Source organism: Carcharodon carcharias, chromosome 25, assembly GCF_017639515.1.
Source record: "Carcharodon carcharias isolate sCarCar2 chromosome 25, sCarCar2.pri, whole genome shotgun sequence".
Classification (NCBI taxonomy): domain Eukaryota; kingdom Metazoa; phylum Chordata; class Chondrichthyes; order Lamniformes; family Lamnidae; genus Carcharodon; species Carcharodon carcharias.
The window spans coordinates 18,224,380-18,250,325 of NC_054491.1; the positions used below are offsets into that span (position 1 = coordinate 18,224,380).

General features: G+C 42.9%; 1 protein-coding gene across 1 annotated transcript in view; it reads left to right on the forward strand.

Annotated features, from left to right (window-relative positions):
• The window catches only part of gig2o (grass carp reovirus (GCRV)-induced gene 2o), a 35,849-nt gene extending 22,893 nt beyond the window's left edge, over nucleotides 1–12,956 (forward strand). The window contains exons 5-6 of the mRNA XM_041174266.1: nucleotides 6,466–6,550; nucleotides 11,841–12,956. Coding sequence (XP_041030200.1) covers nucleotides 6,466–6,550; nucleotides 11,841–12,360 — 605 coding nt within the window. The 3' untranslated portion in view covers nucleotides 12,361–12,956. The remainder of the gene's footprint in view (nucleotides 1–6,465; nucleotides 6,551–11,840) is intronic.
• The last annotated feature ends 12,990 nt before the right edge of the window (nucleotides 12,957–25,946 follow it).

A 25,946-nucleotide genomic window follows, 5' to 3' on the forward strand; every position in this document is an offset into this window, starting at 1 on the left:
GTTGGATTCTCTCTTTTTGGAGATGGTCATTACCTGGACTTTTGTGGCACGAATGTTACTTGCCCATTGTCAGCCCAAGCCTGGATATTGTCCAGGTCTTGCTGCATTTGGTCATGGACTGCTTCAGTATCTGAGGATTTGCAAATGGTACTGAACATTGTGCAATCATCAGCGAACATCCCCACTTCTGACCTTATGATGGAAGGAAGGTCATTGATGAAGCAGCTGATGGTTTGGCCTAGGACACTACCCTGAGGAACTCCTGCAGTGATGTGCCAGAACTGAGATGACTGACCTCCAACAACCACAACCATCTTCCTTTGTGCTAGGTATGACTCTAATCAGTGGAGAATTTTCCCCATTGACTCCAGTTTTGCTCGGGCTCCTTGACGCTACACTTGGTCAAATGCTGCCTTGATGTCAAGGGGAGTCATGTTTCAACCAAGGCTGTGATGAGGTCAGGAGCTGAGTGGCTCTGATGGAATCCAAACTGGGCATCAGTGAGCAAGTTATTGCTAACCAAGTGCCACTTGATAGCACTGTTGATGATCCCTTCCATTATTTTATTGACAATCGAAAGAAGACTGATAGAACCATAGAACCATAGAAAAGTTACAGCACAGAAGGAGGCCATTTGGCCCATCTTGTCCATGCCAGGCCGAGGACACCCATGTGCTCTTTCTAATCCCACCTTCCTGCACCCGGCCCATAGCCCTGCAGTTTACAGCAGTTAAGGTGCAGATCCAGGTACTTTTTAAAAGAGTTTAAAGTTTCTGCCTCTACCACCAACGTAGGCAGCGAATTCCAGACACCCACTACCCTCTGCGTAAAAAAGTTCTTCCTCATGTCCCCCCTACAACTTCTGCCACTTATCTTGAATCTATGTCACCTGGTTCTAGAATTTTCCATCAAGGGAAACAATTTTATCCTGTCCACTCTATCCATTCCCCTCACAATTTTGTACACCTCAGTTAAGTCACCTTTCAGCCTTCTTTGTTCTAAGGAAAATAACCCCAACCTATCCAATCTCTCCTCGTAGCTACACTTTTCCAACCCTGGCAACATTCTTGTAAACCTCCTCTGCACTCTCTCCAGAGCTATTATGTCCTTCCTGTAATGTAGTGACCAGAACTGCACACATTACTCCAGTTGTGGCCTCACCAGTGTTTTATACAATTCCAACATTATATCCTTATTTTTATATTCTTTACCTCTGCCTATGAAGGAGAGCATTCCATATGCCTTCTTTACAACCCGTCTACTTGAACTGCTGCCTTCAGGGACCTGTGTACTTGTACGCCAAGATCTCTCACTTCATTTACCCCTTTTATATTCCTATTTATTGTGTAATCCCTGTAACTGTATGACCTCACACTTCTCTAAAATCCATCTGCCACTTTACCGCCCACTCCACCAACCCACTTATAGCGTTTTGGAGATTATGGCTATCCTCTACACTATCCGCTACTCGGCCAATCTTTGTGTCATCTGCAAATTTCCCAATTGTTCCCCCCAGGTTCACATCCAAATTGTTAATATATAACACAAACAGCAAGGGTCCCAACACCGAGCCCTGTGGAACACCACTTGAGACAACTTTCCATTCGCAAGGGCATCCATCGACATTACCCTTTGTTTCCTGTTACAAAGCCAACCTTTTATCCAGTTTGCCACATTACCCTGAATCCCATGGGCTTTTACTTTCCTGACCAATTGCCATGTGGGACCTTGTCAAATGCCTTGCTAAAATCCATGTACACAACATCCACTGCGCTACCTTCATCAACCCTTCTTGTCACTTCCTCAAAGAATTCAATCAAATTTGTGAGGCAAGACCTTCCTTTAACAAATCCATGCTGACCATCCCTAAATAGTTCATGCCTTTCCACATGACAGTTAATCCTATCTCTCAGGATTGATTCTACTAATTTGCTCACCACCGATGTAAGACTAACTGGCCTATAATTGTTTGGCAATTCCTTTGATCCCTTTTTAAACAATGGAACTACGTCCAGTCCTCCGGTACCTCCCCTGTATCTAGTGAAGGTTGGAAAATCATCCTCAAGGCATCTGCTATCTCCTCCCTGACTTCCTTCAGCAGCCTTGGAAACAATCCATCTGGCCCTGGTGTCTTATCTTTCAAGGATTTCAACCCTTCGAGTACTTCCTCTCTCTTTATGACTATCCTGTCCAATATCTCGCAGTGTTCCTCCTGGACTACTATATCTATATCCTCCCTTTCCTTTGTAAACATGGAGACAAAATATTCATTCAAAACCCTTCCCACAGCCTCTGCATCTACACACAAGTTTCCATCTTCATCTCTGACAGGTTCCACTTTTTCCTTAACTAACCTTGGGGTGGTAATTGGCCAGGTTGGATTTGTCCTGCTTTTTATGTACAGGGTAATTTTCCACATGGCTGGATAGATGCCAGTGTTGTAGCTGTACTGGAACTACTTGGCTAGGAGCACAGCAAGTTCTGGAACACAAGTCTTCAGTACTGTTCTGGAATATTGAGGATATTTGTGGAGCCTCCTCCTCCAGTGAGTTGTTGTCCACCACCATTCACGACTGGATGTGGCAGGACTTCCAAACTTTGTTCTGATCCATTGATTGTGGGAACGCTTAGCTCTGTCTATCACTTGCTGCTTGGCACGCTGTTTAGATATGCTACTCGGCATCTGGTTTCATTCCTTTTTTGTGTCTTTGTAGCAGCTTGTTACAGCTGAGAGTCAACCACATTGCTGGCAGATTTCCTCCCCTAAAGGGCATTAGTGAACCACATCGGCTTTTACAACAATCGACAATGGTTTCATGGTCATCATTGGACTTTGAATTCCAGATTTTTATTGAATTCAAATTCCATCATCTGCTGTGATGGGATTCGAACCCAGGTCCCCAGAGCATTACCCTGGGTCTCTAGATTACCAGTCCAGCGACAATACCACTATGCTCGCACCATTGCCTCCCCTGAATGATTCCTAATAAACTCATGTCTGTAACATTATACAGAAGAATGTACAAGGAGGACTGATGTTGTTTTTGGAAGAGAATTCTAGTGCAATGTTTAACTAGCGTAGTTGGATGGGTAACTATTAATGTCACCAAGTTTCGCATCACAAAATTGACTAAAAGTGGGGACTATATCAAAGTAATATCTAGTCCTTTGTGTGAGGAGACAATTTGTCCAGAGAAGCTTTTATTTCAAGGTGGTTGGAATATAAGAATAATGATGACTTGCTGCAATTATATAGAGTTTTGTTGAGGACATGCTTGGAGTGCTGTGTACAGTTTTAGTCTCTTTACATATGCCTTAGAGGGAATGGGGGAGGGGTGCAATAAAGGTTCACTGGATTGATTCTTGAGATGAGGGGTTTGGCCAGTGAGGAGAGATTGAGTAGAAGATGTATACATTCTCTGGAATTTTGGAGAATGAGAGGTAATTGAAAGGTATAAAATGCTTAGATGGTTTGATGGGGTAGATACTGAGCAGTCTCGGAATATGGGTCATATTCTCAGGATAAAGGGGCTGACCATTTATGACTGAGATGATTAATGGCTGAGTAATGTTTTCACTCAGAGGGTTGTGAATCTTTAGAATTCTCATCTCCAGAGTGTTGTGGGTGCTCAGCTATTTGGTATATTCAAGACTGAGATCCAAGATACTTGAGTATTAAGGGAATCAAGGAATATGGGGATCGGGTGGTAAAGTAAGGTTGATGTATGAAATCAACCATGATTTTATTGAATGCTAGAACAGGTTCAAGGGGGAACATGGTCTATATCTTATGTTCTTATATCTCTATTATTAGTTCAATATTTACCTTTTACCGGTTTAATCCAGTGTCTCCTTGTCCCGCTTTCATAATTTAGTGCAGAGTGGCTATTCAGTTTGACCTATGAGATTGTTTACTATCTTGCTTACGTGTATAACGTCACCTCTCAGACTCCCCCTTTCAATACTGTGTTGCTCAAGTTTTTTTTTTCCGTTTTTCTTCAGAATTGAGGTCTCTAACTAATAATCACAGCTTTATGGCTCTCCTGACCCCCACCACATACCCCATAAGACCATAATGTAGCCTGACATCCCAATGCACCACTGAGGGAATGCTGCATTGTAGGAGGTGTCCTATTTTTGGATGTAACACTAAAAATATGACCAGTCACAAAGGATGAGATGTGATAGGGAAGCAAAAGGGAAACAGGAAATGATTGGAGCGGGAGAGATACGCCTCAGTTGTTGCTTGCAAGCTGCTGAAGTGCCTGTTTACAACATTAATGAAACTGTAAAATAAGTATTTGGTGAGGGAATTTTACTGCCATTATAGAGTAAAGGTTTAATTCCACACTGCAAAATAAAAGATTTAAATATTCATGGCTTCTTAGAATAATTAAGATCAAAATCCAATTAAAGGCATCAAATAAAGAGTTAATTCTACAATGAGTGCTTCTGTTAAGAAGTAAACTATTAGTGACCAGGAAACATCTGCTTTTCCTTCACAGACAGGGTGGGGCTGTCTTCCCCAAAATAGCAAAGTTTCATTTTTGATTCAGCAAAGTATCATCACAGTGTTTGTTTCAGGGTGATAGTAGTTCGATGTCAGTTGATGAGACATTATTTGGTTTTGGATAAATTAATAACAGGAACCATGTACTGCTGAACACAGTTTTTGCTCCAAATTTTGTGCTCACTACCCTCTTTTGAGCTATGGCCGGTTATGTTTACCCGGGTAATGGTAGCCCACAGATACTTTGTCCAAGGGGCCAGTCTTCATTTGTGTGCCCGCAAGCGCCAGTATTGTGTAATGTAGCCTATCCCCTGAGATTAATCCTGTCCTCATCTGGACGTACATGGCACAGACACACATTTTCTGGCACGAAACCCTGGTCAGGGTTGAGAATCCTACTGGATTCTGCCCCTCCCACTCTCTCACTTAGTCCCTGCCACAGTAAGTTCCTCTCCAGCCCTGAGCAAATGTTCCAAACCCTGGCATGGACAGGCAACACAGCCATCTGGACTCTCGCTCTTTGCTGTAGAAAACAGTGTCAATCCCCCTCAATATACTGTCCCCTACTACCATTACATTCTCTTTTGCTTCCCCGTGCTTGAATGGATTCCTGTACCATGGTGCCCTGGCCAGTCTTCTCATCCAGATTGCAGGTTCTGCTTTCGTCCACACAGGGCCCAAACACCTCGTACCAATGTTTGACAATTGCAAAGTCTGAGGCTCCTCTACAACTGTCTGCTTGGTCCCTTTACCTGCCTCTCTAATGATCACACCGTCCTATCCCTCACTGCTGTCCAAAACAGAAGACCCTATTCTAAGAGGTGCAACTGTCTGCTGGATCAAAGTGTCCAGGTATTTCTCCCACCCCCTTTTGTTGCGCATGTCTGCAGTCGGCATCCAGGTCAATAATCCTGATTCAGAATTCCTCTAGCTGCTTACACTTTCTGCAGACATGTTTGCCCTGGATTGCCTTGGTGTTCAGAAGTTCCCACATTCCACAGCTGCAACATAATACCTGTTCTGCCATTGTTTTTTATGTTATTTAGTTCATTTGATTTAATTACTTTCTTAATTAACTTAGAATAATTCCTACGTATACCACAATTTACTGTGCTTATTAAAAGCTAGTACCACCTACAACTAAAAGTTATACATTACCCGATTGCACAGGTATCTTTAAAACTATTTATTTTAATTATTTCTTTTAAAATTTTTAGTTATTTTTATTTATTTATATTCATTTTATATTGATTAAATTGAGCAAGAACATGGTAAGCGTGTAAAACCCAGCTGCAAATTTGTTATCAGCCCTCTTGCAATAAAGCCCAACACTAATTTCATTCCCACAATCTGGTCATTTATTTCTGCAACTGTTTGTGGGATCTTGCTGTGCACAAATCATCACCTGTGTTTCCTATAGTGGAACAGTAGGTACTCTCTTAAAAGTATGTCATTGGCTGCAAAAATCTAGAAGTTGCTATGCAAATGCAAGCTCTGTCTTTTCTCCTGATTGACACATAATTCCACAGCTCCACTCATGTATTATAAATCATGTTATAGCTCCTCGTTACAATTATTCTAGTCTGCTGTGGACAACCTCTGTCTAAAAGACTAGGGGAAATTATTGCCAACATTGGCTGTTTAATCCCAATCTCTGATTATTTAAGGATTGCGATTAAATTGGTCAAATACAATAAAAATCATTTTCAGACAACGGGGAAAAAAAAGATTGCTCATTGGGAGTTGACAAACTGAAGGACAGAGGATATTAGCACATCTGTCTCATCTGAAGGATTTCTCGGGGGTGGGGTGCTGGTATTGGTGATGGAGTTTCTATAAACGGCATTAACTTGAAAAATGTTAAAGGTATTGTGCTTGATCTGAGACATCTTGATTAAGTTATCTCTCAACTGTTTGAATGCAAGAATGTTCTCGATAACGTGTTACTCTTTTAGAGGAATTGAAACTGAAACTTCGAAAGTTGAGCTATAAAGTCCAGATGTATGCATATTCTGCTGCAGAGTTACTGACAGCGTTGAGGTGAGTGCCAGAAACTCCCTACAATTCACTTCATGCTAAACTGTAAAAGAACTAGAAGGGAGGTGAGGAAAATATTTCTTTACGGGGTGAGTTAAGATCTGGATTGCACTGTCAGAAGCTGTGGTGGAAGCTGATTCAATAACTTTTAAAAGAAAATTGATAAATATTTGAATTGCCAGAGAATCCAGGACTATGGGGAAAGGTGATTGGGGAGTGAGATTAATTGAATAGTTCTTTCAAAGAGCTGGCACAGGAAGAAATGGGCCAAAAAATAGGCTTCTTCTGTGCAGTTAATTCTATGGTTTACTGACTGTATAATGCAATGGACCCCATCTGGAATAGTATGTGGTGTTTTGTTAACTTAGTAATAATGAGGAGAGAGCAATAAAAGTAATTATGTCCGTCTAGGATTTAAACAGTTATGAAATTTTAAACATCTTGTGCTGAGAGAATTGAAGTCTTCAAGTTCAAGAAACCAGTTTGACAGGTCAGTTCTGTAGGTCAGTTCTTCAGTATGGTGAAGGATCAGAAATTTAAACTAAGAAAGCTCAGAGGGAGAAATGAATACTTTTTCAGACTGAAGATGGTAGGAGTTATCAGATTAGTTACCAAGGAAGGCACTGAATGCACGAGAGAGAAGTGATTGAAAGATATGGTCGAAAGGTTGGTAGTTGGGTTTAATCCCTGAGGAAACATTTACTTATCAGGGCTGGCAGTCTTTTCTTCTTCCAAAATCTAATACAGACTTACAGCTAATGTTCCTAAATTTTTTTTGTGTGTTTGGCCTGTTTATTACATTGCATGGTAGGCATTCATTGCTGCATAGCTGAGCACATAAGCACCTGAAAGGACATGTTGATGTTGCATGACCTGTTTGTTCCAAAGTACATTTCAGATTGCTGTGCACATACATGGTTTAGAGGCAACATTGCCTGCAGTATTGAGCTCAGATTCTTTTGGAAAAGTTGCTGAAGTTATACTTTATACGTGTGCATTTTGAAGTTAATGTTGTGTTATGGTAGTTGCTATTAAACTTTACTTGATATATTTTCTTGTGTTTCCTAATTTTAATAATAGAATCAAGATAAGTATAAAGCAAAATACTGCGGGTGCTGGAAATCTGAAACAAAAACAGAAAATGCTGGAAACACTCAGCAGGTCTAGCAGCATCTGCGGAAAGAGAAACTGAGTTAACATTTTGAGTTCATATGACCCTTCTTCAGAGCTCTGATGAAACGTTAACTCTGTTTCTCTCTCCACAGACGCTGCTAGACCTGCTGAATTTTTCCAGCATTTTCTGTTTTTGCTTGAGTATAAAGTGGGCTGTGCAGTGAGTGAAATGCCTTACAAATTTGGTGCAATCATTAAGTACAGCATTGTGAGGCAAACTATACTTCAGTATTACTTAAACTGTAAATCACAGTGAATCACAATTTGCAAATAATGTCAGTATCACTTTCACCTTTGCCAGATTATTTGTCATTTTCTAGTCTATTTTTGCCCCACCCTGTGTCCAGTCACAACTAAATTGATTCTTTGAGGGTTGCTTTCAAGCTTTGTGCAGCCTGTAAATAAAAACAAGCATTTTCTCAATTAGTTGAAAGGAGTATCCAGTCGATCTGAGAAATGCTTCTTCCTGATGTTTTCTGGTTAGTCAGGAGATTGAAGATTGAATGTTCTACATGAAAAAAATATGGGAAGTCAAACTTTTTCAAATCTGGCCCCTTAAAAACTACTCAGGATTCTGTGAAACTTCTATAACTACCGGAGCTCTGTATAGCAAGTCAGTGAAACTACGTTTAGATTGTTGTGTGACGTTTGGAACATTTTTAGTGAATTGCAACAAGGGTCAAGGATGAATTTTAATGAAAAATAAGAAAATACTTGTTTTTCACCCATAATTGGTGAATGAGCAATTGGAATATCAAGTATTTTCTGAGAAATTTCAAGACTGCTAAAACAGATTCGACATTCAAACTTATTCTCTGCGGAGAAAATACTTTTTTTGGAAAAATATACTTCATTCATAAAATATCTGAAAGAACATTACAAAACATTTCAAAATGGCCATCAAAAAAAGTGCAATCAGATTCAGCTTTTCCTTATAGATCATGAAGTGTGTTGTGGTCACTTTGACAAACAGACCACAGGCATCTCAGGTACAGGTCACGATCATTTATTCGAGCAATTGCAAGGGGAGAACCATCTCAATGCAGCTTGAGATAGCACTCTGCTAAATTACAAATGTTCAACATATTTATACATTATTGGTCATGTACAAGAACAATTTCCAGATTCCAATCTCGTCATCATATAGGTTTACATTAAACAGACATCTCTGGTAACAGGTACATGCATTGTATGTCCTTATTTTCACCTAGGCAGAGACCTTCCCTCCTACCTAAACTAGGACCATCTGTTCGTTCCCTATCTGCTGTAAACAGGCTCAATCTTAGATTAAAAACAAAAAACTGCGGATGCTGGAAATCCAAAACAAAAACTGAATTACCTGGAAAAACTCAGCAGGTCTGGCAGCATCGGCGGAGAAGAAAAGAGTTGACGTTTCAAGTCCTCATGACCCTTCAACAGAACTAATTTTTCTTTACAATGAGAGGAGTGAAATATAAGATGGTTTAAGGTGGGGGGGGGGGGGCGGGGGGGGGGGGGGGTGCGGGGGGGTGGTGTGTGTGTGGTTGGGGGGGGTGGTGTGTGTGGCGGTAAGGAGAAGTGGAGGGGGGTTGTTGTTGTAGGGACAAGCAAGCAGTGATAGGAGCAGATCATCAAAAGATGTCTCTTTACATTGAGAGGAGTGAAATATAAGCTGGTTTAATTTCACCCCTCTCATTGTAGAGAGACATCTTTTGATTATCTGCTCCTATCACTGCTTGCTTGTCCCTACAACAACACCCCCCTCCACTTCTCCACCCCCCCCCCACCCCCACCTTAAAGCAGCTTATATTTCACCCATCTCATTGTAAAGAAAAATCAGTTCTGTTGAAGGGTCATGAGGACTCAAAACGTCAACTCTTTTCTTCTCCGCCGATGCTGCCAGACCTGCTGAGTTTTTTCAGGTAATTCTGTTTTTGTTCTCAATCTTAGTTGCTTTTTTACAACCTAAGTCTCCAGTCTGACTTCCAGGGCTTTGCTGGTGATTGCAAACCCTGAGGGTGTACAAAGTTCAAGAGTGTATAACGTTCATCTGGTGCTTTTTCGCTGATTATGTACTTGCAGGCACTGGCTGCTTGTAGATTCCAACAGTATCATTCCCTTGCAATGAAGTCTCCCTTACCATAAATTCTTATTTACTTTCCTCCCCCTAACAAGGTGCTTCAATACAATCAATGAATACTACAGTAATTTCAGTATGATCATTACAGGCAGTCAGACAGTGCAATGGTATTGGAGTTATCGACATACATCATGTTGCACTCTGAGATGCTTCGATACAATTATAATACATTTAGTATTCACCACATACATTTATTGTGAGCTGTACAGCCCGAGGGTTCTATACAATTCCCAGCCCCTCTGTGCACTGTGGCAGAAAGGTCTTAGACAGCGACCTTTCCCCATTGCGCCTTTGTGGCGGCTGCCCCAAGCTTTAGTGCGTCCCTCAGCATGTAGTCCTGGGGCTTGGAATGTGCCAGCCTGCAACACTCTGTCAGGGACGACTCTTTGCACTGGAAGACCAACAGGTTTTGGGCAGGCCAGAGGGCGTCTTTCACCGAGCTGATGATCCTCCAGCTGCAGTTGATGTTTGTCTCGGTGTGTGTCCCTGGGAACAGCCTGTAGAGCACAGAGTCCTGTGTCACAGCACTGCTCGGGATGAACCTCGACAAAAACTCTACAGGGGAGAGACTGAAATTGCAAAGTCATGATGAAAAATGAAGTTTTCATAACCACTGGACGTCTCAATGCCCTTTGCAGTCAAGGAAATACTTTTGAAATGTAGTTACTGATACAATTTGCATGCAGCAAACTCCCACAAACAGCAATGTGACAATGACCTGATAATCTGTTTTTGTGTCATTGGTTGAGTGATGAGGAGAAGCATTTTTAATTATACTTCGTGGGACATTTTGCAAAAAGAATATTGGATGAGTTATGGGGTTCATGTCAGCCACTGCTCCTTTGGTTGCACTCTTCCCTCTGAGTCACAAGGTTCTTGGTTCAAATCCCACTTCAGGGCTTGGGCTCAAAAATCAAGGCTGACAGTCCAGTGCTGCATTGTTGGAGGTGTCATCTTTCAGCTGAGATGCTAAACTGAGGTCCCATTTGCCTGTTTGGGTGAATGTAAAAAAATCCCATGGCATTATTTCAAAGAAGAGCTGTGTAGTTATCCCCAGTATCCTGGCCAATATCTTTGGCAAACTATATTTCAATATTATTTATTGAAGATATTGGCCCTCTTTCCAGCTTCACCTGCTCCACCCCGCCAACCCCCATAAACAGTATAAATTTCATCATATTTTTACTTCTCTTTAGCTCTGAAGAAGAGTCATACGGACTGGAAACGTTAACTCTGTTTCTCTCTCCACAGATGCTGTTAGACCTGCTGAGTTTTTCCAGCATTTTCTGTTTTTGTCTTCTAATGACCTGTTATGTTGAGCTGTTGATGGTCAGGGATGTATCACGATGCCTTGAACAGCTTCTCAAAGTTTAGGAACATCATTTCCTTTATTTTCCTTTGATTGTGTTCACTCCTGGGCTGCTGGCAGCCTTCAACTTCATCCCCTGAATGGCCATTATTTATGTGTAAGCTTTTGCATTGAGTGTCAGGCAGGATATTCTGCTACTGGGGCATCACCACAGTTAAAACAAATCCTGCCTTTATCTGATATTCATGTTAGGAAGTGCCTTTCATTAAGTGGTCAAAAGCAGAGGTCCCTGCAGGTTTTTGCATGTGGTGCTTGAACGGTTGGAGTTAGGGGGTGGGGGGGTTGTTGGGGTGGGGGCGGTGGTGGTGGTGGTAGATGAGTTGTTTGGAGGTTTGTGCGCGCTCTCCAAACTTTACCTCTGCATGTTCCCATCAAGGTCTCACCATGTATTCTTGGTAAGCAAAGGATAATAGCGGCACCCCAACAGTGGAGGTCAGCTTGTTAATTCAGCAGTTTTGCGATCAAACCCATGTTCTATGTAAGTGCATTTTTAAGAGTAAGGGTTATTAGAGGAGTTCACCAGTAATAACAGCATAGGTAAATATAATCAGATATTGCTGACAGACTCAATACATAATTAAAATGTCTTCTCCTGCATTTAACTTTCCTCTCTTTTGTTAAAGGTCAAGTTGAGAAGTTTGCCTGTTTACCATGGCATATGCTTGCGGTAATACGTGGGCGGAAGAGGATGGACCTGATTTTGTTCCAGCATGTCTTCAAAGCTACACAGCACCACAGAACAACAAGATCTATAAGATGTACCATGGAACCACCGAGAAGAAAGCACGTTTGATTTGCAGAAATGGTTTCCATCAATCCAAGCATGGCATGCTGGGCCCTGGAGTCTATGTCAGTAGGGACATTGAGAAAGCCAGTAGATATCCAATGAATCTGCCTTATAATGAGCAGAAGGTTGTGCTTGAATTAAAAGTTAAAGTGGGAAGGGTTAAGAAGATAGATTACCAAGGGCACCCACTCCAGTACACTTGGCATTATGAAGGCTATGACACTGCCTGGTGTCCTCCAAACTGTGGGATGGTGCCAAGTGGTCTGGAGGAGGATTGTGTCTGGGATCCCAATAGAATAACAGTTACTAAAGTGCTTAAAACATCATCTACGCCAGACCCCAGGGCCTACACTGACTGGTGCTGAGTTATATAGTGATCTCAACTGGGAAAACAGAGGTGGGAGGGTCAAGGGATGGGCAGCGGAGCTCTTGGGTGAGGGAGGGAAGATTCTGTCATGTTCTCACTCTTCAGGGATTGGGTTAAATATGATGCTCCATAATCACAGAGCTCGCTGAAACTTATTGGAGTAAATTTTTGGCAACTCTGCTCCTGACAATGAGTCTTGCGTGCCAGGGGCACAAATCAGAGTGTTTGTCACTGTAATCATCATGTCCCATTCTCAGTGCACCTCAGCTCCCGGAGCAGAGTCTCTAAAAACACATCTCATTATTTAGATTCGCACATGAAAAGTGGTTAAGCCATTGCTGATGGGGCAGAGCTTCAGAATGAGTCACTACCTTCAGAAGAAGAACAGAGCCAGTTGGGGAGAAAAAGACAGTTGATATTACTAAAGGTATTGCAGGAAAATCAAAAGCACAAGTTCCAATATAATGTTCTTTGAAATACAATCTGTCAAAGCAATCATTTTGTAACATTCTGTAACAAGATTTTGGTGATTTGAAAAACGATTGATTGCTGTACCTAAGGTGTTCATAAAATTGAATAAAATCATTAACTGTCTCTTTCTGTAGTATTCCAATATTTATGGAATGAGATGGATGCTGAAAAATTAATGCATGTCCAACTTGAAAAAAATCATTCTGTTAAACATAAAAGGCCTTACCCGGATTAGTGCGGCTCCAACAACACTCAAGAAGCTCAACACCACCCAGGACAATGCAGACCACTTGATTGGCACCCCAACTACCACCTTCAACATTCAATCCCTCCTCCACCAATGCACAGTGGAAGAAATGTGTACCATCTACAAGATGCATAGGAGCAATAAACTAAGGCTCCTTCAACAGCAACTTCCAAACCCTTGATTTCTACCACTTAAAAGGACAAGGGAAGCTGATGCATGGGAACACCACTACCTACAAGCTCCCCTCCAAGTCACACACCACCCTGACTTGGAAATATATCCCCGTTCCTTCACAGTTGCTGGGGTAAAATCCTGGAACTGCCTTCCTAACAGCACTGTGGGTGTACCTATACCACATGGACTGCAGCGGTTCAAGAAGGCAGCTCACCACCCCTTCTCAAGGGCAATTAGGGATGGGAAATAAATGCTGGCCTAGCCAGCGATGCCCACATCCTATGAATGAATAAACAAAAGGGTGGTGTGTGGGGTGAGGCTGTTCTTTTACCCTCTCTGCTTGATGAAAACTAGCTATAATGGGGCGGGTGGGGGTGGGGAGGGGGGTAGTTAATGTCCAAGCATTGGCCCTAATGCTTTGTTTCCACCTTGTTACAGTATTGCCACACTGAAGCATCAAGTCTCAGAAATGTGTGCAAATAGGAATTTTATTTGAGAGGCATTTTAACTGCCTCTTTAACAGAGGAACGTTGCCATGGATGCTTCACTTGGTGACCAACCTAGTTTTGGCCAACTTTGTTGGGTGGGTTTGGGGCAGGTGTCCAAATTGAGGTTTGTCCAACTTGGCAGGAACAAAGAACAAAGAACAAAGAAAAGTACAGCACAGGAACAGGCCCTTCGGCCCTCCAAGCCTGCGCCGATCATATTGCCCATCAACTAAAACATTTTGCACTTCCGAGGTCCGTATCCCTCTATTCCCATCCTATTCATGTATTTGTCACGTTGCCTCTTAAACACCACTATCATACCTGCTTCCACCACCTCCTCTGGCAGCGAATTCCAGACACTCACTACCCTCTGTGTAAAAAACTTGCCCCGCACATCTCCTCTATAGTTTTCTCCTCTCACCTTAAATCTATGTCCCCTAGTGATTGACTCTTCCACCCTGGGAAAAAGCTTCTGACTATCTACTATGTCCATGCCACTCATAATTTTGTAAACTTCTATCAAGTCGCCCCTCAATCTCTGTCGCTCTAGCGAGAACAATCCGAGTTTCTCCAACCTCTCCTCATAGCTAATAACCTCCAGACCAGGCAGCATCCTGGTAAACCTCCTCTGCACCCTCTCCAATGCCTCCATATCCTTCTGGTAATGTGGTGACCAGAATTGCACACAATATTCCAGATGTGGCCTAACCAAGGTTCTATACAGCTGCAGCATGACTTCCCAGCTTTTACACTCAGTATCCCTGCCAATGAAGGCAAGCATGCCATATGCCTTCCTGACTATCTTATCCACCTGCGTTGCCACTTTCAGTGACCTCTGGACCTGTACACCCAGATCCCTCTGCCCGTCGATGCACTTAAGGGTTCTGCCATTTACTGTATAATTCGTGCCTGTATTAGACCTTCCAAAATGCATTACCTCGCATTTGTCTGGATTAAACCCCATCTGCCATTTTTCTGCCCAAGTCTCCAACCAATCTATATCCCGTTGTATCCTTTGACCATCCTCTTCACTGTCTGCAACTCCTCCAACCTTAGAGTCATCTGAAAACTTACTAATTAGCCCAGTTACATTTTCCTCCAAATCATTTATGTATACTACAAACAGCAAAGGTCCCAGCGCTGATCCCTGCGGAACTCCACTAGTCACAGCTCTCCATTCAGAAAAGTACCCTTCCACTGCTACCCTCTGTCTTCTATGACCAAACCAATTCTGTACCTATCTTGCCAGCTCACCTCTGATCGCGTGCGACTTTACCTTCTATACCAGTCTGGCATGAGGGACCTTATCAAAGGCCTTACTGAAATCCAATATATAACATCCACTGCCCTTCCATCATCGATCATCTTTGTCACTTCCTCGAAAAACTCGATCAAGTTAGTGAGACACGACCTCCCTTTCACAAAACCATGCTGCCTCTCACTAATGCGCCCATTTGCTTCCAAATGGTAGTAAATCCTGTCACAAAGAATCTTCTCCATAAATTTCCCTACCACTGATGTAAGGCTCACTGGCCAGTAATTTCCTGGATTATCCCTGCTACCCTTCTTAAACAATGGAACAACATTGGTCATTCTCCAGTCCTCTGGGAACTCACCCGTAGCCAGTGAGGATACAAAGATTTCTGTCAAGGCCCCAGCAATCTCCTCCCTTGCCTCCCTCAGTACTCTGGAGTAGATCCCATTTGGCCCTGGGGACTTATCCACCTTAATATTCTTCAAGACGCCTAACACCTCCTCTTTTTTGATCTCAACATGATCCAGGCTATCTACACACTCTTCCCTAGACAAATCGATCGCTAAGTCCTTCTCTTTGGTGAATACTGATGAGAAGTATTCATTTAGTATCTCTCCCATTTCTTCTGGCTCCACACACAGATTCCCACCTCTGTCCCTGAGTGGGCCTACCATTTCCCTGGCTACCCTCTTGCTTTTTACATATGTATAAAAGGCCTTGGGATTTTCCTTAATCCTGGTTGCCAATGACTTTTCATGACCCCTTTTAGCCCTCCTGACTCCTTGCTTAAGTTTCTTCCTACTTTCTTTATATTCCCCATGGGCTTCATCTGTTCCCAGCCTTCTAGCCCTTACGAATGCTTCCCTTTTCTTTTTGACTAATCTCATAATATCCTTCGTTATCCAAGGTTCCTGAAACTTGCCATGCTTATCCTTCATCCTAGCAGGAACATGCCGGTCCTGAATTCTTATCAACTGACGTTTGAAAGTCCCCACATGTCAGTTGTTGATTTGCGCTCAAACATCCGCCTCCAGTCTAGATTCCTCAGTTCCTGCCTAATATTGTTATAACTAGCCTTCCTCCAATTAAGTACCTTAACCCGAGGACTCCTGTTATCCTTATCCACCAGTAGCTTGAAACTTACTGAATTATGGTCACTTTTCCTGAAATGCTCCACTAATGAAACTTCGACCACCTGGCCGGGTTCATTCCCTAATACCAGGTCCAGTATTGCCCCTTCCCTAGTTGGACTATCTACATATTGTCTCAGGAAGCCCTCTTGGATGCACCTTACAAATTCTGTACCATCCAAGCCCCTAGCACTAAGTGATTCCCAGTCATTATAAGGAAAGTTAAAATCACCCACCACAACAACCCTGTTGCTTTTACATCTTTCCAAAATCTGCCTACATAACTGTTCCTCAATCTCCCGCCAGCAATTGGGAGGCCTATAGTAAACCCCCAACATTGTGACTGCACCCTTCCTATTCCAGAGCTCTATCCATAATGCATGAGCCCACCGAGGTGTCCTCCTGTCGTACAGCTGTGATATTCCCCTTAACCAGCAGTGCAACTCCCTCACATCTTCTACTTCCCTCTCTATCCTGCCTGAAACATCTAAATCCTGGAACGTTTATCTGCCAATCCTGTCTATCCTTCAACCAAGTCTCTGTAAGAGCAATGACATCATAGTCCCAAGTACTAATCCAAGCTCCAAGCTCATCTGCCTTGCCTGTTATACTTCTCGCATTGAAACAAATGCATTTCGGACACCCAGTCCCACTGTGTTCAGTAATTTCTCCCTGCCTGCTCTTCCTCTAAGTCCTACTGGCCATATTCACTGGTTCCCAGTCATTTATTTCACCTGCTGACCTACTGCTCTGGTTCCCACCCCCCTGCCATATTAGTTTAAACCCTCCCGAGTGACACTAGCAAACCTCGCAGCCGGGATATTGGTGCCCCTCCAGTTTAGATGCAACCCGTCCTTCTTGAACAGGTCCCACCTGCTCCGGAAGAGATCCCACTGATCCAGATATCGGAAACCCTCCCTCCTACACCATCTGTTCATCTACGTGTTCATCTGCACCATCTTCCTATTTCTAGCCTCACTGGCACGTGGCACAGGGAGAAATCCTGAGATTACAATCCTAGAGGTCCTGTTTTTTAACTTTCCGCCTAACTCCATGAACTCTCGCTGCAGGACTTTGTCACTCTTCCTGCCTATGTCGTTAGTACCAATGTGTACCATGACCTCTGGCTGTTCTCCCTCCCCCTTCAGAATGTCCTATACCTGATCAGAGACATCCTGGACCCTGGCACCAGGGAGGCAACATACCATCTTGGTGTCTCTTTCACAACTACAGAAGGGCCTATCTGAGCCCCTGACTCAGAGTAAGGAGAGCCAGCTGGGAATCAGAGGTTCAAAAGACCGACTTGGTGGCTGAAAACGGAGGCTGAAAATGGAGGCCGCAGACAAAGCCACACTGGTTGACATCTGAATGATAGGAGATTGGCAGGTGGCAAGTCAGAATCCCTCCTGACACCCTTCCCTTCCCCTCCCATGCCCTGTTGATTCCATCTTTATTTCTGTTACCCAGCAGAGGCATCAAAGGGTAAGTTCAAAGGCTATATTTGCGGGGTCAGGATACACAGGAACATTCCTCTAGCCCACACAAAGAAAGCTTGTGTAGTTTCCATCCTTTGCAGCCCCTCCCTACCCACTAACCTGATTGCCAGCCAAGTAGCCATCTGTTATTAGACAATCTCAAACCTGCCAAGCTGCCACTGGTCACCTATTTGGGCTGGGGATCTCCTTGGTTACATTTAAATAAGGTATTGCCATTAAAATATCCCTGGACTCACGCCACAGTTCCTGGAAGATCTGTCCTTTGTTTTCACCAGTCGACCATCCAAGAGTTAAAAATCTCCCTCGATCAACTAGGTACTTTTGTGTTTAAGTGTGATTCTTAAAGCAACAGTTGTTTGAATAGCAGCACAATGCAAGCACATAGTATTAAAAAAATACTACACACTGACTTCCATAAGATCCTAAGAAATAGGTGTAGGCATAGCCCATTTGGCCCATTGAGCCTGCTCTGCTAGTCAGTAAGATCATGGCTGATCTGATGTGGCCTTAACTTCACTTTCCTGTCTGTCCCCCCATAGCCCTTGGCCCCCCCGCCCCCTAGTTGCCTTTCAAAAATCTGTCTAATTCAGTCTTGAATATATTCAATGAGCCAGCCTCCACTTGTCTCTGTGGAAGAGAATTTCGAAGATTAACCACCCACAGTTCTCGAGCTGTGAAAATATCACCAATACGTGAGATCAAATATTGATCAACAATCTTCCCAACGTCCATGTGAATATTTACTGTGCTCTTCTGATTCTGGTCTACTGCGTGTTTCCCCCTCAACTATCAATGACAGTGCCTTCAGCCCTCACTCATTTGCATTGTGAAATTCTCTCATTAACTTCCTCCAAACTTGCTGCCTTTCCATTAAAAGCCTCTTCAAACGTAACTGTGTCTAAGGGTCTATGATATTTTGTAGAATGTGTGAGAGCGTAAAAGCATGTGTATGTGTGCAGCTGTATAAATGTAAATATTTGTGTGAAATTGTGCCTTTTAAAACAAAGTCCTAACTAAATTAATTCACTTGATAACATTAGGAGGTGAATTACTGCAGCTACTTCAATAACCAACAAATATGCAGTGAATTACAGTCCCTTAATACAACATGCTAGTGTCAGCATTATACAAATCTCCTATTGAACATCATTATAGATGTAGGTTTATAATGGATCACATTAACTAAAATGTTTCTGTAAATCTGAATGGCATGGAAAGGATAAACGATCATCATAAAAGTACCATAAAAGGAAGCATGGTGGTTACAGCCAAAATTGAAGATAATGAGCTATTGAAAAACAACAGGAAACAGATCATGAGGGTGGTTAAAAATAAGATAACAAGAGAATGGTTGAAAATCAGGTGACCAGAGAAAAATGCTAGAGTGAACTGGGTGGGAGGGAACTGGAGAAGGAAGCGTTTACTTACTGGGCAGGGTCAGGGAATACAATTTGAACTGGGAGAGGGGAGGAATAGTTCTTCCTATTTGGCTTTGTGTGTGTGTGTGTGTGTGTGTGTGTGGGTGGGGGTGGGGGGGAACGGGGAAGAAAGCCAGCTTGAAATCTGGGGGATATGGGTTGCGATGAAAAGAGTGCTAGTGTGGACTGTGAGTAGGGGGAGGAATGAGTGTGAACTGGGGGTAGGGGCGGGGGGAGTATGTATGAACTCTGGGTGGGGAGGAGTGAGTGTGGACTGCAGGTTGGGGAGGAGTGGGGGTGAATTGTGGATTGAGGAGGAGTGAGTGTGAACTGTGTGGGGGAGGGGTGAGTGTGAACTAAATGGAAGAAGCACAAGAGTGCGAACTGGTGGATTGAGAAAAATGGAGAAGGGCACCTCAGTGTCAGTGCGATTGAAGCAAGCCTACAATCTGACTTAGTCGAGAGAGTGCAGTTAAATATGCACAATCATGTACACTATTTCCAACTTATCACAAATGTCATATCCATACCAAATACTGTCAAAGGATCTTTATAACATCAGCAGCTAATGGTCTAACATGATCCAGTTATCTCAATAAGAAGGATTAACCTTTAGTGACACCAAGAATTTAGCTGACTCAGTGTTGCTCTAGGTCATTCTATTTGCAGGTATATCCTTGATTGAAGCATCCATGTCTTCCTCATAGGGCTGTATAATGACCAGCAGCAGTAACCTGGGGCAATTTCTCTACAGAAAAGATGTCCAATTAAAACACAACTAGTAGGAATGGTTCTGAACTCTGGCAAATTCAGTTCGAACTGGCTTGTCTCATCTGAATATTGAGGGCCTGGGAGGTTTGGAAGGGGTTGCTGGAGGGAGGAATGGGGTTCACACTAGCCTTTCACCAGGGCTCAGGCTTCAAATCAAGCTTCAGGCTGATGATAGAAAACTCTTCATTATCGCTGAATGTTGGGGCTCAATTCTGGGGCCCTGACGACATTGGAAATGGACGGAACCTGAAAATTATGAGCCTGGCTGGCCTGTCAGCATCCCGAGACTGTTCTCGATTTTGACTATTTGAGCCGGCACAGGTTCAGGGCCTGGGAAGCCACCGACCCCCATCTGACCCCCATAAAGTGGGCACGCAATTAAGCTTGTTAAGAGCAATGTTGATTAAAGAGGCTGACTGGGATTTTCCAGTCAGCTTCTAGTTAACTAATGGTGATGACAGTGGTGGGCGGAAGGGAGATCAACTGCCAGGAGGGAGGGCACCCAGTGGCATGCTGAGGTGCCAGTGCTGAAGTCAGGCTTACAGGGCCTCCTTGTCTTCCGGGGTGGGGATACAACAAAAGGCCGCTCTGGAGAGGGTCTCCCACCCAACAGTGGGAGTTTTTAAAAGTGCTAGAGAGGGCGCCTTCTTGCTGAAGCTACTTCCCCCCCACTCCTCCCCGCACCCACCTTGCAGTCACTTTGCATGTAGCCCGGTGCTTCTCTGAAGCTGGAAAGTCTATGATTGGCCCTCCGGCTTCGAGAGCCTGCCAGCTGCCCTTAATTGTACAGAGAACTTATCTCTATGCCAATTTAGGGCTCACCCACATGAAAATCTGGACTTTAATCAATTCTCCACCCGAGATGGGTTCAGGACCTGAAAATAGCCCCGGCTCCTGTTTCCTGCATCCATGGGGATAATTAAACCCTTGGTATTCAGCATGAAGCTATTTTGAGCCATCTTAACCTATCAATACTGCCCCTAATTTAGCATGCATTGGCAACCACTGAGGAGACATGGGATAACTGTATTTGTTTTTTTATATGATAATGTCATCTATCCTTACCGCTTTTATATGGAAGTATAGAATATTTTTATATAATCCTTACTGCCCTGTCCTGGAAGTTTGATAGGATATTGTCACACATCCATTACTTCTAAAATAGGATAGAATTCTCCCCCCGTCGGGGGATTGTGTGGGGGCGGGCGCGAGCAGGAGTGGACCCAATTGGTGCTCCAGATCGGGTCCGCGCCACCATTTTACATGGGCGGGGCCAATTAACAGTGTCACATGAGCAGGGACATGTCAATAAACTTTAATGCAAAAAATTATTTAATTTATAAACCCTTCATGAAACCTCATCTTGCCCGTGGATGAGGCTCCATGAAAAATGGAAAGGCCTCCTGGGCTCTTCGCCTGCCCGACAACCTTAAGGTTGGACAGGCAGCTTTCTCAATAGCTTTAATTAGTTAATTAATGGCCTTAACAGGCCTTTGACAGTTTGGCTGCGCGCCTGCCGAACTGAAAATCTAAATGATGCGTGGTGAAGTTGGGACACACACCTGACATCACCCTGCGTCATTTTATGCCTCAGCGAGCGGGCCCTTGCTGAGCTGAAAATTCTCCCCATAGATTCAAGTAAGAAACATTGAAATGCCTGCTTAATACTCAATTAAATCAAATCAATGAGATAATAACATATAACCCCTCACATGCAGCGCATATGAAATATATTATTTCACTAAAATACAATTAATAAATGCTTAGAAAGATTTGCATTTAGGAAACACCTTATCATTGTTCAGAAAATTTTCACATGCAACTAACAGAATCTGAGTGGAAGGATCAAGTAATAACGTAGCGATGTTCTGGACATTCATCCGCTGAGATATGATTTGAGATTGGGTGGAAGCTTTCATCCCATCAGCAGGAGCTGGATTTGAATCTAGGTGCCAATATTGAATGATCAATGTGTTATCCAATGGACCATCCAGTTCTTCTGTATCATCCTGTTTTTGTTGCGTCCTATTCAAATAATATCTATCCGCCAACAAGGACAGAAAGGCTTTTCAAGTAGAAGTATGCACAATGGAACAGATCCCAACAACTTGGGGTTGATGGGGTTAGTTGAAGAAGGGTGGGAGGAGGCTTATATGGAGCATAAACACTGACATTGGGACAATGACCTGTTTCTGTGCTGTAATTGTTTAGTATATAATTTGATTTGCAAAAACTAACATGCCTAGTGCTGTGATCAGCTTAAATGAACATTGACCATTGTTCATTAAAGGTTGCAGCTTGAGTGAGTGTCAGGATGGCTTGGAGAGGAAACCATAGTGGTTTGTCAGGCTCTGGCCATCACCAGCAATGAATTCCCTGGGCCCAACCTTTCTGATGATCTCATTTTGAAGTAATGCTGTGTGACATTGAGTTAGATTAGTAAGGAGCCTCTGACGAGGGATTGGAAGCAATTAGCCTTGCTTCCATATCTCAACACTTGCATTTGGAAAAACAACACTCTACATTGGGAAAATAAATAAATTTTGTCATTGGACAATGGATGATGTGTCAGGCTAAACACTGGGATTGAGATCTCTTTTTTGTCTTGGCTGTTTCTGAAGAGAAGCTGGAAGAAAACTGCAGGAATCTTCTTTGTATCTTCAGATTTGTCTTGAAGAACCGAAAACGGTTTAAGTACGGGACTGGATTTTAAGGTGAACTGAATTGCAACAGCTACTTTGTCTAAAGAACGTGACCTACCTTGTATGTATCGTTTGTGAAAGGTAACACTTTATACCACACTTTGTAAGTTTAATGAGTAAAAATACACATCTCATGTATAAAGTATAAATAAAGGTATAGATAATCCTATATTCTTGCATTTGCATATTGTAACATGATTGTTAACCAAACCAAATCAAGCCTCCCAAACCTTCTCAATAAAGCAGAATGTGGGACAGACAGGTATTTATGGGGATTGATTTTTAAAAATGTATTATTTCAGGTGATGTGGGTGTCACTGGCGAGGCCAGCAATTGTTACCCATCCCATGAGAAGCAAGTTACATTAATATGATAATGTAGAACATTTGTGTGTCTTTGCTCATAATAATAATGGTTTGGAGTGAAATCTCTCGCCTGGTGCTTAGAAACCTGATTCCCTCAATCAGACTGGAGTAAATTACCTGCCTTGAGTACATGACAATGAGGTGTTGGAATGGAAAACTAGAGTCACACTGCTCCAAGAGGGGGTGTTATTCTGAGGTTTGCGCTGAGGAATATTGTTGGGGCAGAGCAGAGGAAGCTGTACTCGCTCTGCTCCAACCAACCTGGGACGCTTAGTGTTGCCACTGGGTGTCTGAAATGCAAAGTGTTCCATTAATCGGCACTAGAATTACTCACCTTGAGAAACAATTAAGTTAAAAAAAACACTCTTCTAGGTGAGATTCGAAAAAGAGTCGTGATCTCTCTGTAAGCTTTTTTATGCAAGAGTTAAACATACTGGGCAACAATTCAACATGGATACATTGGTTAGGTCTTCTGATTGGATAATTTCATTTTTCATATTCTGAACATAAATAAATTGCTTAGGTAATTTGAGATTGAATGAGAAATACTGACTGCCAAGAAACGGGCATGTCAATTTAAGAATCACTTTAATGGACAAGCACTTGATATTGCTATGTCTGGAATTTTATTGGTGGCATTAGCCTGTTTAGTTTAAATAGATTTGCTCCCAGGTTAAACTAAATCATGGAGGAATTTTATATAGACTTGTTCAATGTTTGCTCAGCTAATAACAACAACTTATATTTATATAGTGCCTTAAACATAATAACATGTTAAGACGCTTCACAGGAGCATTATTAACCTAAAAATGACACTGAGCCACATAAGGTGATATCAGGACAGACGGCTGAAAGCTGGGTGTCTAAAGGTAGGAGATAGAGATAGAGAGCAGCATTTTCCCCTCAGCAAGCAGAGGGTGGAACCCGCTCACTGACAGGTAAAATGACACGTGTGTCCTGACGTCACCGCATGTCATTTAGATTGTCAGTTCGGCGAATGCATAGTCAACTTGGCTGCGTGCCCGCCAAATTGCCAAACACCTATTAAGGCCTGTTAAACTGTTAAAAACTAATTAACTCAATTTAATGAGCTGCCCGTCCAACCTTAAGGTTTTTGGGCAGGCGAAGGGCCCAGGCGGCCTTCGCATTTTTCATGAAATCTCATCCACGGGCTGTTTGAGGTCTCATGAACTGTTTTAAAATCTAATTCAAATTTATACATTTATCCTTTGACATGTCCCAGCTCATGTGATAGTGTCACATGAGGGGACATGTTTTAAAAGTTTAAAAATCTTTTATTCCAAAAGTTAAGACTGAAACAAATCTCCCTGAGACACCTCCGTGCCTCAGGGAGATCTCTGCTCTCTTTTGCGCGCATGCATGTAAGAGTGCAGGAAACTACTCAGGGAAACCACCCCCCCCCCCAACACTGCCCGCACAGGGAGTGCTCAGCACGCGTCACAATGGGCAGGGCTTAATTGGTGCACCCACATAAAGTGGCAGTGCGGCCCTGATCGGGAGTGCCATTCGGGTTGGTGCCTGCCCCTGCCCCCGCCCATCCTCGCACAAATCCCTCGATGGGGTGGAATTTCTGGCCAAAGAGGCAGAGAGGTGTAAAGAGGGAATTCCAGAGCTTAGGGTCCATGCAACTGAAGGCGTGACCACGAATGGTGTAGTGATTAAAATCGGGGATATTCATGCAGCCAAAATGAGGGAAGGTGCAGATACTTCAAAGTGTTGTGGGGTTTGTGGAGATTATAGGGAGATGGAGGGTCAAGACCATAGACGGATCTGGAAACAAGGATGAGCATGTTAAAATCATGATGCTGCTTGACTGAGAGCCAATGTAGGTCAGCAAGCACTGAGCTGACAGGTGACTAGGCTTTGGGATGAGCTAAGACAAGGGTAGCAGAGGTAAAAGTAATGCCTAGCTTAGGGACAGGTGCATGCAGCTGCCATGCAGGGAAAATAATAATGATTTATTTCCTCTGCAAATGTCTTCTGTTCTCCCCTGAAGGTCCTTACTCTTGCCGGGACAACATTTCATGACTGTTGGACCTACCCCATGTCAGCTGCATGTGTCTTCAGATTAACCGTGGGGCATCAGAAGCAAGCCCCATCCAATCCTTACCACACACGTACATTTTCCACTGCAAGCTATTAGACAGCAATTAGAAGCTGACACATTGGGTTCATATTTTCCTTAGCTCACTAACTTCAGGAACTTGGCAGCTAAGAGGACATCTTTCCCTTTTAATTGGACACGAAACCACACAATAACTGTGCATGATATATCAAAGATAATACAAGTACATAGCGCAGCTGCATATCAATAGAAACCAATATAAAGTGGCCTACACAGGTTGGAAAGCCAATTTATGTTCTAATTCTAGGGTGTGGTTTCAGCATAAACATTGACAATACATTCTAGCACATGCCAAGTATCAATAATTAGCTGGCAATTAATAAGGACCATCATTAAGGAGTTGATATATGTGTTGCTTTATCTTGTAAACTTTTGAGACTAATTGCTACGTATAATGCACAATTTACCACTGTTGTTTATCTGTTTGTGAGTTTTAAATCTACTAGGCCTTTGTGGAATCTGCAGAATGACAGAATAAATTGCCAAGATCCTAGTAGTGGTCTAGATCAGCGTTGTCCACGAATGAATTGTGGGAAGATATAAATTCAAAGATACCTTTTTCAATTGGTACTTAAAGAATGCAGCAACATATGGGTCCAGGCCTGGTACTCATTACACAGCTCAATATCTCGATCACACACCTGGGAACTGTTACCAAGCAAAAACCTGAACCTTCCCACAGCAAAAAAAAAATGAGTTTGGATGCACAGCTCTATTAAGTGGCTCTAATTCAAGAGGGCTCTGTCACATGCTGAATGGACGTTGAGATAACCCAGTCTCCTGGTAGAACTCCCTTTTATTTGGTGTAGAATAGGGAACAATGAATGACAAGATTATCCACATTCAGGGAAGGCATGTGTCATGTTCCGGAAAGACAAAGTAATAGTGCGTATATAGAGGGCAGTAATGAAAGAAGAGGTG